Genomic DNA, 15,229 nt, shown 5'->3' with positions numbered 1-15,229 from the left:
TTTATAAAACAGTTAAAACTAGAAATAAGTTTTCATTTTATTAATATCTCTCTTAAGTATATCCATTTGTTTCCATCAAATATTACACCTTGTTATCTTCAAAACATAATGCAATTTATGTTTAACCACTTCTCAAACAAAGACTATAAGCTAAGGAGTAGCACTGCAAGTTTACTTACTATTTGTATTAAAACGCTGAGCTCAGGAACAGGAACTAACTCCTCAAGAAGAGTTTCAGGAACTTCCTCTTTGTACAAAAGTCTTATATTTATAACATTTTTGAAGGGTAACATCTTTAAATTTTTTTTCTGTCAAGGCGAAAGTTGCTGTAATGTTTATCTGATGAGTTATGAGAATATATATATATATATATATATACATATATATATATATATACATACATATACAATATATATACATACATATACATATATATATATATATATATATATATATATACATACATATACAATATACTTAAATATCTATATATATATGTATGTATATATATACATACATATACAATATATATACATACATATACATATATATATATATATATATATATATATATATATATATATATATATATATATATATATATATATATATATATATATATATACATACATATACAATATACTTAAATATCTATACATGCTTATACTATAAGTATATGAATAAACATTTGTATATACATACAAATGTATTTGAATGTACATTTAAGTATAATCATATATCATGAATTGAGAAAACTGTAAGTTTTTAATAACGCATACATGTTACAATGAAACCTTCGATTTTCTTAATTCCATATTCTTACTTAAGAAAATGTATGTATGTCAATAAAACAGAAATATTTATTAGAAATTAATAATAAAAAGTAAAAAAACTACAAAACATAGATGAAAATTTTTATGATTAAAAGAACCTTATTTTTAAACAACAACTTTTTTACTTTGTCCAACCACCAAAAGTTCTAAATACCATAAAAAGTGTTTTTTCAATGTATATCTAACTATTGGAAAAGAAAAAACCAGACCTAGGGAACAACTTACCCAGGTGGTCACTCTGGTCCACTGTGTGTAGAACTTTGCTGATCTGGTCATACCTGTTACAAATATTCCTTTAACGTTTAAATCATCAGAAAATTACTTGAATATGTTTCTATAGAATATGTATCTATAGAAAATGTATCTATGAAACAAATTATTACTTATCATAACTTGAACAATTATAGAGCAAAATATTTTTGTAGCTACCAAGCTTTCTTTATTCACTGTGTACGGTTCCATTGTTTTGATAAGCTACACATAAATGAAAAAAATAAATAATAACTAATTAACAAACATTTATTGAAATAACTATTTACAGTATTTTTCAAAAATCTCCTCTCGATTCTAAGGACTGCCCTTGATGGTAATTCTTACAAAAATTATCTGTTATTGGAATACAATTAAAGAAAGTAATAGCGGCAGAGTGAAACTCTTGAACTTTGTAAAACAAAATAAAACCAACAGTTGTGATAATAAAAAGTATTACTATAGCAACGACAATTTGAATTTTTTTACGGCGACGATCCCAATCACCAAATGTGATGTAAGGAAGGAAAATTACTGAAAGTAAAAATCCGTAAACAAAACCAAATATGTGGGCAAAGTTATCAATATACGGCAGCAAACCAATTAAAAACAAAACTGAAACTAATCCGCATAATTTGAAAAAACCTATCCAGGGAGTCTTGTATAGTTGCCAACTTTGAATATATTCTACAAACAAACACGCAATAATACCAAAACAAGAACCAGACGGACCAACCTTAAAATAAAAAACAAATATATTTTGGTTTTGGTTTCAAAGTTTGAAACAAAAAAAGTAAAAAAGTTTTGTTTTATTTTTACCAAAAGTGCTTTTTGTTACCCTAATGATTCTTAATAACTCTCAAGATGTCTGAATGTTTAGGGAGCTTGTCAACCTGGGGAAGGGGGGGGGGGGATAGATAGAGAAAACAAAAAACGCGACTACTGGGATAATTGACTTTTCAAGTACTGATCTACTCTGACCAGATCTAAATCTAAACAGATCTCGTGAAGTTGTGTATGAAAATAATGTGCATGAACTTAATTAGTGGTTGCTTGTATCCTTGTTAGGGGTGAACTTTAAAGTTAAACATTTTATTTTTAGCTTCATTTTTAAAACAAACACTTTGTTTTGATGATACTACAGTAAAGTTTGAATAAAGTTTTGGATACTTGTAACTGATACATTTTTAGTTTTGGATACTTGTAACTTGTAAATGTGTATAAAAAGTGTATGAAAAGAGAGAAAAACTTAGATAAAATACAACTTAAATAAAATACAAGAACTTAGATAAAATACAACTTAGATAAAATACAAGAACTTAGATAAAATACAACTTAGATAAAATATAACTTAGATAAAATACAAGAACTTAGATGAAATACAACTTAGATAAAATACAAGAACTTAGATAAAATACAACTTAGATAAAATACAAGAACTTAGATAAAATACAACTTAGATAAAATACAAGAACTTAGATAAAATACAACTTAGATAAAATACAAGAACTTAGATAAAATACAAGAACTTAGATAAAATACAACTTAGATAAAATACAAGAACTTAGATAAAATACAACTTAGATAAAATACAAGAACTTAGATAAAATACAACTTAGATAAAATACAAAAACTTAGATAAAATACAACTTAGATAAAATATAACTTAGATAAAATACAAGAACTTAGATAAAATACAACTTAGATAAAATACAAGAACTTAGATAAAATACAACTTAGATAAAATACAAGAACTTAGATAAAATTCAACTTAGATAAAATACAAGAACTTAGATAAAATACAACTTAGATAAAATACAAGAACTTAGATAAAATACAACTTAGATAAAATACAAGAACTTAGATAAAATACAACTTAGATAAAATACAAGAACTTAGATAAAATACAACTTAGATAAAATACAAGAACTTAGATAAAATACAACTTAGATAAAATACAAGAACTTAGATAAAATACAAGAAAATTGTGGCAACACTAAGTTTGTAAAATCTCAGGAAAATTTGTGGTGACCTAAGTTTGTGAAACATCAGGAAAAATGTTTGATCAGATGAACTGATTGAGTTCAAACACAACATAAAGCAACACTGAGTAAATACTATAAGTAAAAATTTTATTGCTTATTACAATAATAACTAAGAAAAAATACTTTGTAGTTTAATAATAGGTTCTTAATGTCAGAAAATACCTTTGAAAAGACATTTGTTCTCGAAAGAATTCTTGTTAAAAAAAAAAATAAGAAAGAAACAATTACAATTAGAAATAGCAGTTGCACAAAGAGAAGGCCTGGGGAAGAGTGATGCTTTGGAAATTGATACGAAGAAATAAAAACTTCCATGGTTGAATCCAGAAAATTACATAAGAGGAAGACCAAAGACTATTAGATATAAAAAAAATGAAAAGTATGTATCATGAAGATCTTTCATTAATATATATTATGTATATATCAGGGACTGTTCTAATCCGTCTTTGATAGCATTCATTATTTGTATACTCATAGGTGCTTTATACACGGGAGTGGACGTTTATTAATTTTGGAGTTTTTTCCCACCAACTCCAAGCTTATTAAGACCCCCCTCCCCGGTTTATATTTGTTATCAACAAAAAAACATCTAAAAACTAAAAAAAAGTAAATCAGAAAATATATATATGTATACATGTATTTATATATATATATACACCTCCCCCCGTTTATTTCCCCCCCCCCCTCTTGTATGAGGCACCCAAGAGTAGCATGAAGACAATATTTAAAAAATTTAATAAAAAAAGTAATAGTGAAAATTGTCAAAAGACGCCAAATGAAAATGGCGCAACTAATTTAAACATCACGCCAAACAATAAAATAATTTTTATAACATATATAATTTTCTAAATAAGTCTAATTCTTAAAAATATTTGCCTTATTTATTTCCTTGTCAATTATAATCTATAAATATATAACTTTATAAATAATTAGTTTGGTAAGTGTATGCTCATCCAAAGTTGACAGTCTTGAGTATTTAAAAAAAAATACTTATGGGTGTTTTTTGCTTTTTAAAATAATGCTATTTAAATAAAAAACAAAAAAAAAACAATTTGGCAAAAAAAAATTCTGTCCTTGATCTTAAGCTTTAAATCAGGTCAAAAGTGTTTGATGACATTGTTGTGATGACATGGCCAGTCATAAAGGGGAAACGAAACTCACATTTTCTTTTGAAGACATATTGCTTTCCAACTTGTTAAGTTGTTTAATGCCCTTGAAAGTAGCGGTCAAGGAACTAATCAAGAATGGTGCAAACCTTAAAACAGATGAAGACGTGCATAAATTAATGTTTGATAAGCTAGAGGATATGAAATCCAATTTAAGCAAAAAAATACTGTATAAAAAAAAAAAAGTTAAATTAAGTTATACTAAGTTAAAAAAAAAGAATAAATAAGAAAAGAAACAAGGCCTTAACGAAATAACTAACTTATCTCCAGATGTTCCACAATCGAAAGAAAACTTCAAATACTCATCAAAAAAAGATACTGTTACTTTAAATTAAGAAATATTGTAAAGGATCATTCCACAAATGTTTAGTGGAGAAGAACTAAACATGAATATTTCAAGTTCAACTGAAGAATTAGATATTGTGCAATTAAATTTACAACAAGAGCTGCAAAAGAAAATATTGTCAATAACGAATAAATAATATGATTATTAAAAGTAAAAAGTAATTTGTTACTATCGTAATCATCACTGATAATGATCAACAGTTTGATAAACTGATCAACTGATCTGATAATGATCAACAAACCAATAAATCAATAAACAAATGATCAATAAACAAATAAATCATTTGATACTGTTATAGTGAAAAATGGTCAATAAATTAAACAATAAATTAAATAAGTTAAAATTGAAAATTTTTCAATTGGATTTATTCAAAAAAAAAAAACTGCTTCATTGGACATTCTGACAAGCGAACCAACATCAACAGAACATGTGTTTTTTGTCACTGGATCGGTTAAGACAAAAAAAAAAAAGAACAAGTTTGAATATCAACATATTTGATTTTATACTTTTCCTAAAACTTTTTGAATATAAATTAAACAACTAATTTATAATGCAATACATTTTTACTCTAAATACTCTTTACTGAAAAAGTCATTTATTTTTATTGTTTATTGTAATCCTACAATGGCTTCTTACTGTTTTTGAAACATTTTATATTGAAATCCTAAAATAAAGTTTGTAAAATTTTCAGTATATTTTTATGTCAAATATATTCGAATAATTGAGTATTTCATAACTTCACTATTTGAAAACAGAGTAACCAAATGATAAACGTTGAGTACCTAGATAATCTACTGTTAAAGAATTATCAAGTGTTGCTGCTAAAGCAACACCCTCTACGCATATTTGCTTGTTGGACATTTATGTTCAATATTCAATAAAACAAATTTCATTAGAATCTTTTAAGTGTTTTATAAGATGATGGTCAAAAAATATATTTTTCAACAACCTGCAACACAGTTGTAGTTTTAACCTTCTGCCTGCAGGCTAATATTCTAACTACAGCAAAGCCTCGTATAGTTGATAATTTAACAAGTATTCAACAGCAGCATGTCCAAGTATCAAGCACAGAAGTAGACAATCAGGTATAAGGAAAAATTCACCACCACAATAAATAAACTTTTTGACATTGTCAGTGCTGAATGGACAATGAAATTGTCCATGCTGAATGGGATTGTCAAAATAAATGAGTAAGATAAAAAGTTTCTAGTGAACCAGTCATTGAAAGATGCTAATGACATCAGAAGACTTAAAATATAAGCAAGCAGTTGTTAAATATAGAAAATGCTTGAAGAAAAAAAGAAACTCCTTATGCCTTTTTTTATGTAATAAAAAATTTTTATTTCCCAAACTGTTAATAGATTATTTTTGAGATGATGATTTTATTAGTGATACTCTAATGTTCAAAACATTTATTGCATTCCACTATTCCAAAACAACACTTCAACAAGCAATCTTGATTATCAAACTAGCCCTAGTTACAATAGATATTATTGTAAAGTATTTTTAGTGTTTGGAAAACATTTTTAGTGTTTGAATGACATGTTCTACCCTATCTGTGGAAAAAGAATGGTAACTATTTGCATTCCTGGGACCATTATATAAGATAAATAACTAAACTTATATATTATATAAAAATCTTTTGTTTTCATCATCAGATGTCATCAAAAGAGAAATTTGGAATTTTAAGAAAAGTCTTTTCAAATCTTTTTTGTTTCTGGTGTTTAGTTCGCAGCTGAAGTGCTAACAAATAATCTCCTTCTTTTAAAAGATATTTTCAAGTGACAGCAAACTTGCAAATGTTGCAGAATTAAAATTTCTTTAGTTATGATATTAAGTGCATAAATTGCTTTTGAAGAAAAAAAAAATGCAATTGTAAATACTTTGCAAAAAGAACCACAGTGGGTATGGTTAATTATGTTGACATGAGAAGACTTTCTCCACACAACATTTCTCTTAACTCTTGTTTTTAACTCTCAGTTTGTTACACGATACACAATTTTTATTTAGTTATTTTTATTAGGCAATTAAAGTTTTATTATTTTGGTTATTATTAATAGTTTCGTTTCTTCCTTTAATTAAATTAAAGCTATTACCAATCTATATTCCATTTTTTATACTTTGCAATGTATTGAACAAAAAACTATATGTATGTATGTTAAAAATATAAAAACACCTTTTGTATTTTAAAAAATTTGAATGTTCATTATTTTTATAGTTTTTAATGAATGAGATTTTAAGCCATTGTTTCAAAAATCTTTCAAAAAATTTAGGTTTTTAAACAAGTTGAAGAAGTTCAAAAACTTACATATATTAGTAGCAAACATATGCATCTTATGATGCACATTGTATTGCAAATTGTGCAAAACACATGGATCTGATGATCTTGTATTGCAAGTTGCACAAAACACATTGAATCTTATGACATTGTATTGCAAATTGTGCAAAAAATACTTGAACACAAAAAATATTTATACAATTTTATTAGGACCCAAAAAAAATTTTGATTAATGCAAATAATATAAAAAAAACCTCTGGTGAATACGGGAGCAAGATACTACTCCACAAGCTACCACCGATACCACTTAACAAGTATATCAAAGCAGTGCGCAACCAACCAGCCATCAATTCAATATCTTGTAGGATAGTAAAGTTGAAAATTAAAACTATGACAAGATGCAAGATTCTAAGTGAAAAAAAAAATCTAAACAACTAAAAATGACAAGTCAGAAAAAAATTATATAAAAATAAACATTTCTTTTTTTTAGAAACTAGCTAAAATTGTATATATATATATATATATAAATATATATATATATATATATATATATATATATATATATATATATATATATATATATATATATATATATATATGGGTTGTCCTTAGAGCAATTTATTTGAAAAGTTCCTTTAGGCAACAATAGAATCAATAAAAAATATTTCTTTTAATAAGACAATGTTGCATGGTCCCCCAGCTCATACTTTGATGATATGATTTAGACAATATTAGACAATCATGGGTAGTGAAATTTGCAATTGACCACAACTTGGAGGAAGAACTGAAACTGCTCGTCATCGAGGGTTATTATTTTAGTCAACTAATACACAAGGGCTACACTCCTTTCAGCATTGTTATTAGTGACAAAGAGCTTGTTTACTATTGTTGTATCTTGCCTGTAATTATCTCTATCTCCTTATGTTTCAGGGTTCGAACATAAGAAATCACAACCAATATGCAGACTGCAGAGAAGATCATTAGTGCATGAAGTTACAAAGTCTTTTAAGCTGTGCTGGAAAACTTTGCTTGCTCTGAAAATGATTTACTTTGGACCAGGCAAACACATTACTTGGACTGTAGTGCTTTCACCATTTATTGTTTTGTCTCAGATGATATGTTGGCAATAAAAAAGCCAGACCCATTAAAAATTCTGACATATATCAAATGTGGTTTTTAAGCTTATTGAAAGTGGCTTTCAAGCACACACAATTTTATTATTATACTGCCTGTAGCTGCGAAGATCCTTAATCAGTTAAAGGTCATTGCAAGGAGCGCTAGTGGCTAGTGGTGCAATAAGCTAAGCTTTCATATACGCAATAGCTGCAAAGACACACATCTTACAAAGACTTTTGACTTCATATGCAATAAGTTTAAATTATGACTAAAACATCAATAGTTTTAGTAAGTATATCATTTTTGATATCCACCTGCAATGATGCATTACACCTGGTGCCATAAAGCTGATTCCACATGCAGGTGAACCTCCAAGAAAAATGATAGAGAGCTTGATGAATTTGCAATAATCATCTTGAACTGACTCCTGGAGCAAATGATCTTCAGCAAATTACAGTATTCCCTACTTCACTGTGTCAGAGTTTCATTCAGTTCTGATCAATAAAAGACTGATTCTGCTGAAAATAATTAAAAAGCAAAACCTTAGGAGCAGATGAGGGAGCAAGGCTTGCTATAAATGCAGCTCCTACTAACAGCTTCATTATGTGGTGACAACATGCAAAGTACAACAAATCCATGCCAAGCATTTCTCAGCTGGTCGTGTCAAAAGCTGGTCCATTCTTCTAGTGCTTAAATTATTGCTGATGCATGATTTTTCCTATTTTACCAACCATTAACAACTGACACTATTGTTAACAGTTAATAATAATAGTTAGTAACAATTATTGAAAGGTAATCAACACAATCTTTTTAACACAGATCTTCGTTAACTGGCCATTCCAATGCACTATTAATGGTACATCACCTGACAAATCATCTTTACAAGCTGTTGCTATTTTGGCTATCTCTCATGTTCATGCGGTTCTATAGTATACTGAGATTGCTATGTCATGTCCCTTTGAGCAGCTTTAACAAAGATGAAAAAGGCTTTCCTGTTGCTCATTTTGGCGCAGCTTGTCAGGTTTTATTAATTTTGTAATTGCAACCATATCATCAGGCTGAGCTCTTCTTCATTGCTGCTGTCTTCTTCCTCCAACATTGTACTGGTTGATGCCTGTTTCAGTTGGTCTTTTGCTCGTACTCCTCTAGCATTTTCCTGAGCTGTGTCGATTGATCCCATATATCTTCATCAATCAGTTTCCTGTTGTGTTGCAAGAAATGGATCCTGGCATAAATATTTAAATTGCTTTCAATGATCTTATTTACTAACCTTGTAGTTGTATTTCTTGTACTTTAGTTACTGTCTACAATTATCGCTGTCACTAAACTTGTAGTTGTATTCCTTGTACTTTAGTTACAATCTACAATTATAGTTGACACTAACCTTGTAGTTATATTCCTTGTACTTTAGTTACTGTCTGCAACTATAACAGAACAATTTAACAAAGCATTTTCACAACTCACATTTTTACACTTTATAGTAGCATATTGCCCATTATTATTAGAACTGTTGAAAAGATTGTCAAGCTTATCAAATACTAATGAGCATTATTTATGATAATTCTCAACACCCTGTTCATGAGGTTATCCAATTTTTTCTTTTTGTTAGTACTTTTTTACTTCAATAATAACTATATGTATTTTTATTTATAATAAACTTTTAAAAACTGAAAAAAAAATCATACAAAATTTTTTTTTCCTCACATTTTTAAATAACATAAACAAAATTAAGATTGTTAGTTATAACTATAATTAATAATTATAATTGTGACCATTAATGATTTTCCTCTATTGTACTAGAAAGTTTTCTATAAAACCTTATAAGTATTTTGAAACATTTAACAATAATAAAAAGTTAAAAAAAAATTTTTGTAATATAATTGATGCAACAGAAATCTTTCATGCTTTCAAGTTAATTTATTGACGTTTAAAAAAATTGTAATGATTTACTTTTATTATACTAGAAAGTTTTGACAAATAAAAAAAAATATTTATTACCCAGCATGTAAAAAAAGGGAAAGCCATAAACGATAGATTTGATCTGGTTGATCTTGCTTAACAAATGGAAGGAGACCACAAGTTGATGCTAAACAGTCTACCTAAAATAATAAAACAATAAACAACATTATAAAATTCAATACTTTGTCAAATAAACAATAAAGTGACAGATTTATGTTAAATTATTTACTATTTTATATATGCAAATATAGATACAAAACATATGAATTAAAATTATGAAGCTTTCAGATTTAAAAACAACTTCCTCATTAGTTATAAAATAAGTTAGAAATTTTTAATTCCTAAATGTGATGTTATTTTCTCTCCCCACTCCTAATTTTTCCTCATTCAATCAAATGCATTAGTAAGCTGTCAAAAAAATTTGAACTAAGTATCTATGTTTTCTAAATTAAAACTTAAAACTTTTTGTTTTTTTCCTTAAAAAGTATTTGTTAAAGTCAGTCATTATGGTAGTCAAAATAAGCTATTTGATTATTTTGACTACCATTTTAGAAGGCTGTATTTTTCAATATGATGCCAGATTTCAAATTGTGTACTTGTGCAGTTGTGCTTGATAAGTAAAGGTAACAGATCAAATTCTTTAACACCTATAAAGTCTTTAGTAAATGACAAAATGACTTACACTATTCTTTTATTAAATTCATTCTTGAAAATTACAAAAATCTTGTCGAAGCATTTGACAATAGTCGTCTTTTTTTAAACTGCAAAACTTTAGGATGGAGTGATGATATGAAATTGCTTTACAATCTATGCAAAGCATAGATTGTTTATAATTGATACTTTCCTAAAATTAATTTTCCTAATACATTACCATCTCTTCACTGTGGAAGATGAAATTCAAGAGCAATTTATGCATTTTTAAGTTATTTTCTTGTTAACTCATCTAGAGAGCAACTTGAAGTAGTTTGTAATTTTGTTAGTGGTAACTGGCACATAATATGGTTTAGGACATATATTTTTAATGAAAATGATTTTAGTGATCTTGAAGAAGATATCAAGAAAATCTTCAAACATTTTGTTACACTGATTAAAAATATAAAGATTATATATATATATATATATATATATATATATATATATATATATATATATATATATATATATATATATATATATATATATATATATACATATATATATATACATATATATATATATATATATATATATATATATATCACATCATGGCGTATATGTCATATTGTAAGCCTTAAAAAATTAGTCATAAATTTTAAAAGAAAACATAAACACTTTTGATACACTTTACTTAAATTTATTTTTCAACAGATGCACTTGATGAAGATGATGATGGCAAAAATAAAAAAATGTACAATTGGCACAATCCCAGCGAATCAAGTGATCATCTAATAAAAGAGAAAGACTGTCACGCAAAATAGAAAGGAATGGGAACATATGGAGAAAAAGCAACTTTCATGCAAGAACTAGAAAATATACATTACTATCAAGTTATAAAATGACTTGATAGTAATGCAATAAATTTTGTATCAAAATTTGCATCAGCAGAACCATTTGATTGACTGTCAGTGTTAAATCAAAAAAAAACAAGAAGTTTACAGAAAGATGTAAGAAAAAATGCAAAAAGAAGGTATGAAGTGAAGCTAGTTTGTGTCATGTATATCTTTATACTATCTCAAAAATAATTGCCCCAAGAAGTTTTATTTTACATAGCTGTGACTAACGAATGGTTATTTTTATATAAACCATATATTATCATAGTTAAAAGAATATTCTTATTATAATAAAGATTTATGATTGTTGCTTCAGTTTTCCCCTTGAAATTTTTTACAAAAACAACTTTAATTAAATTTTTAAGGAAGTACCTCAAGTTTTCCTTAAGTTTACCTTTACCTTCCTTAAGTTTACCTTTACCCTTTTAAGTTACCCAATCTATTTTAGTTACCTCAATTAAATGAATAAATCTAAAAGACAAATTATTATTATTAACAAATTATAATTTGTACCTGAGAGCATAATGTTTTATCAGCATGATAAATACCATCTTTAAAATCACAATAGTCTTTGTTAGTAATAATACATTCAGCTTGCGTTCCAATACAACACGGACGCCCAGTTATTTCACAATGCATATGCGGGTAATCCTCACGAGGTAATTGACTAATATTTGTTGATTTCTGACAAACCTGTTTATTTATAAAAGGGTTTATATCCTATAGCAACTAAGATGTAATAAAATGATTTTTTAAATAAAAAAATTTAGAAACATACAGGCCATTCTGTTATTGCCAATTTACCCCACTCATTTGGAGGTTTGGATGGAGGAGTAAGACATGCTCTAAAAATTATAAACATAAAAAAAACTAAAAAATATTTAAAAAAAAACAACTAAAAAATAGCCCTTATAGTGACAGATTATTGTAAACAGTTGCGCACAACTATTTCGTACAAATGTTAATGCAAACACAATGAAAATTCAACCTTTGATAGTTTAAAAAAATATGCAAAAATTCTTATAATTGCTTTAGCATAAGTCATTTATAAAAAAATATTCATAAAAGTTAAAAAATATTAGGATTTTACTTATAAATAAAGAAGAATTTTAATATTTATTTAATAATTAAATTTTTTTGTATTTTAATGCTAGCTACATTTTTTTTTTAAGTTTAAGTTTTACTGTTTACGACTAATATAGAATCTACTAAATGCTCATAAAGAAATGCTTGGCAGTTTTAATTCCTAAATCTACCTAGAAATAATATAAATTCCTCTATGTTTGGTTATTTTCTAACTTATTTCTTTAATATAATTAAAAAAAACTGTCGTTTTATAAACTAGTCGTTAAAAACAGTTGTTTAAAATGTTGTTAAAAACAGTTGTTTAAAATCAAGTAGTACTCCGAATATCAAGGAAAACCTAAAAAATTTTGCAATTTATAATTTTGACACATAATTTTGACTGGATCAGAAATTTTTACCAAGTGATCTCTGTAAATTTCCTTTTTAATCCTTATAAAACAAGTATTTCAATACTTCTTAATAAATTTTTCTAAGGAGGAAGCTTACATTTACAATTACGGACTTAATTTTAGACTCAGACTTCAATTTTAACAAAAAACTTAATTCCATAACCATATATTTAAAAATGATAATAAAAATAATGATTTATTACAGCCTGTTAATACTTGCATGAATGTCCTTTCGATTTTAGTACTTCTTTAATGCGCTGCGGCATTAAATCCACCAAATTTTTGCAGATGTCAGCTGAAAATGAGCACCAGATAACTTTAATTTTTTCAATTAAATCCGGGATGGAGGAAGGCTTTTCTTCGGCAACTCGGCGTTTAATTAAAACCCATAGATTTTCGATCGGGTTTAGATCTGGCGAATTTGAAGGCCAGTCCAATAATTCAATTCTTTTTGATATAAACCAGTTTTTAGTTTGCTTTGAGACGTGGCAGGGGGCTGAGTCCTGCTGGAACACGGTGCAATTGTGAATCGCCATGAATCGTTCCAAACTGTCATTCAAAATATTAATGTACGCTGTTGAATTTAAAGTTTCTCCTTGATTTATAAATGGAATGGAACCACGACCATGTGCTGAGAAGCACCCCCACACCATCACATGAGCAGGGTGTTTAACAGTTGGAACTGTAAACCATGGGTCAGTTGCTGATGAATGTTTAGGACGTCGAACCCATTGTTTATAGCTTGCCATCAAATGAAAACTACTCTCGTCACTAAACATGACTTTTGCCCAATCTTCTGATGTCCAATGAGAGTACTTCTTACAAAACAATATTCTCTTCTTCCGTTGGATATCAGAAAGAAAAGGCTTCTTTAAAGGCCTTGACATCCACATAGAAAGTATGTTGCATAAAATACGTCGAATATGACAAGTGGAAACATTCAAATTTAAATTCCTTTTGATAGCTGAAGATGTAATAGTTGGTGTTTTCATTACTTCTCGTCAAATTAAACGTTCATTCTGCGCTGAAATAAGCCTCGGTCTACCAGGATGATGTTTAGGTTTGATTGAATTAGAAGAACTAAATTGCCTAACAACACGCGATGCTAAAGATTGTGATATTCCCAACCTGGATGCAATGTCCTTTGTGTTATAATTTTCCTCAAATAATAAAATAACTTGAGATCTAATCGATTCATTTAATGTTTTCTTCTTCCCCATTATGGTGTTTTAAAATGACTGAAATAAAACAAGTTAAAAAATTAGCCAGCTACACAAATTCTCAACTTCTTAATAAATAATTGACACCAATAATCATTTCCTTATTTATACATAATTAACATTTTTACTGGAATTCCAAATCCGTCAGATGCTATTTTTGCATCAAATATATTTAGTTCCATGAAATAAATTTATTCATCAAGTTATTTATGCATGCATCATACTTATTATGCTATTTTCACACTTTCATCATTAAAATTTTGATTTTATCACTTTGAGTCTAAAATTAAGTCCGTAACTGTAAATGTAATTTATATATTTAATAATTAAATATAACTAAATACAAGAATTTATGTCTCAACAAAGATAAGATATAACAAAAGCTAGTTTAAAGAAATAATATTTGAGTAAATATGAAATACTTATTAAATACTATTCTAAATTTTATGTTATATTAAGTATATAATTACACATTAAATATTCAAACAACAAAAAGTCTTATATTTTTTAAAAGGCAACTATAAAAAATTATTTTCACTATAATTTAAAAGTCCAATCATGTCTTTTTTGCTCCTAGCAGACATCAACTCTCTACTAATGAATTGAGCTCTAATGTAAGATTCCCTTTTTTCTACTGTGTGGACATGTCCTGCAACTTCTTTAACCATCTGTACACACCTCTCAACTAATTGTGTATGAAAACTCCATTGGGGAACAACCATGAAGCTATTAATAAAATCTTTAATAGCAACAGATGTAAGATTGTATAAAAAAAATGATTCTGTAACATTATTGTTCCAGTCAATTAGACTGTAAAGATTCTCAGCATCAATGTTAATATCAGGTGTTCTTCCTGATATTATCATTGTAATCTAATGTTTACAAAGCAAACTAATGTTGGTGATTATGCCTATGGCTATAATCACCAACATTAGTTTGCTTGTATTTATTCCCACGGAGTCTACGAATTCCACATCTTGAGCTCTTTCTTCTTTATTCAGCTTCTGAATAAGCGT

At 27.4% G+C, this 15,229-nt stretch overlaps 1 protein-coding gene across 3 annotated transcripts in view; it reads right to left on the bottom strand.

Annotated features, from left to right (window-relative positions):
* Window positions 1–1,338: 1,338 nt before the first annotated feature.
* LOC100211857 (inactive rhomboid protein 1) overlaps window positions 1,339–15,229 on the bottom strand; it is an 87,744-nt gene continuing 73,853 nt past the window's right edge. For all 3 annotated transcript variants that reach the window (XM_065803568.1, XM_065803566.1, XM_065803567.1), the window contains 5 exons: window positions 12,297–12,363; window positions 12,032–12,211; window positions 10,029–10,129; window positions 7,169–7,322; window positions 1,339–1,818 (listed from right to left, as the gene is read on the bottom strand). In XM_065803568.1, coding sequence (XP_065659640.1) covers window positions 1,381–1,818; window positions 7,169–7,322; window positions 10,029–10,129; window positions 12,032–12,211; window positions 12,297–12,363 — 940 coding nt within the window. In that variant the 3' untranslated portion in view covers window positions 1,339–1,380. The remainder of the gene's footprint in view (window positions 1,819–7,168; window positions 7,323–10,028; window positions 10,130–12,031; window positions 12,212–12,296; window positions 12,364–15,229) is intronic.

Source organism: Hydra vulgaris, chromosome 08 (assembly GCF_038396675.1).
Source record: "Hydra vulgaris chromosome 08, alternate assembly HydraT2T_AEP".
Classification (NCBI taxonomy): domain Eukaryota; kingdom Metazoa; phylum Cnidaria; class Hydrozoa; order Anthoathecata; family Hydridae; genus Hydra; species Hydra vulgaris.
Note: the sequence above shows the minus strand (reverse complement) of the source record. Positions and strands in the feature narration are given on the sequence as shown.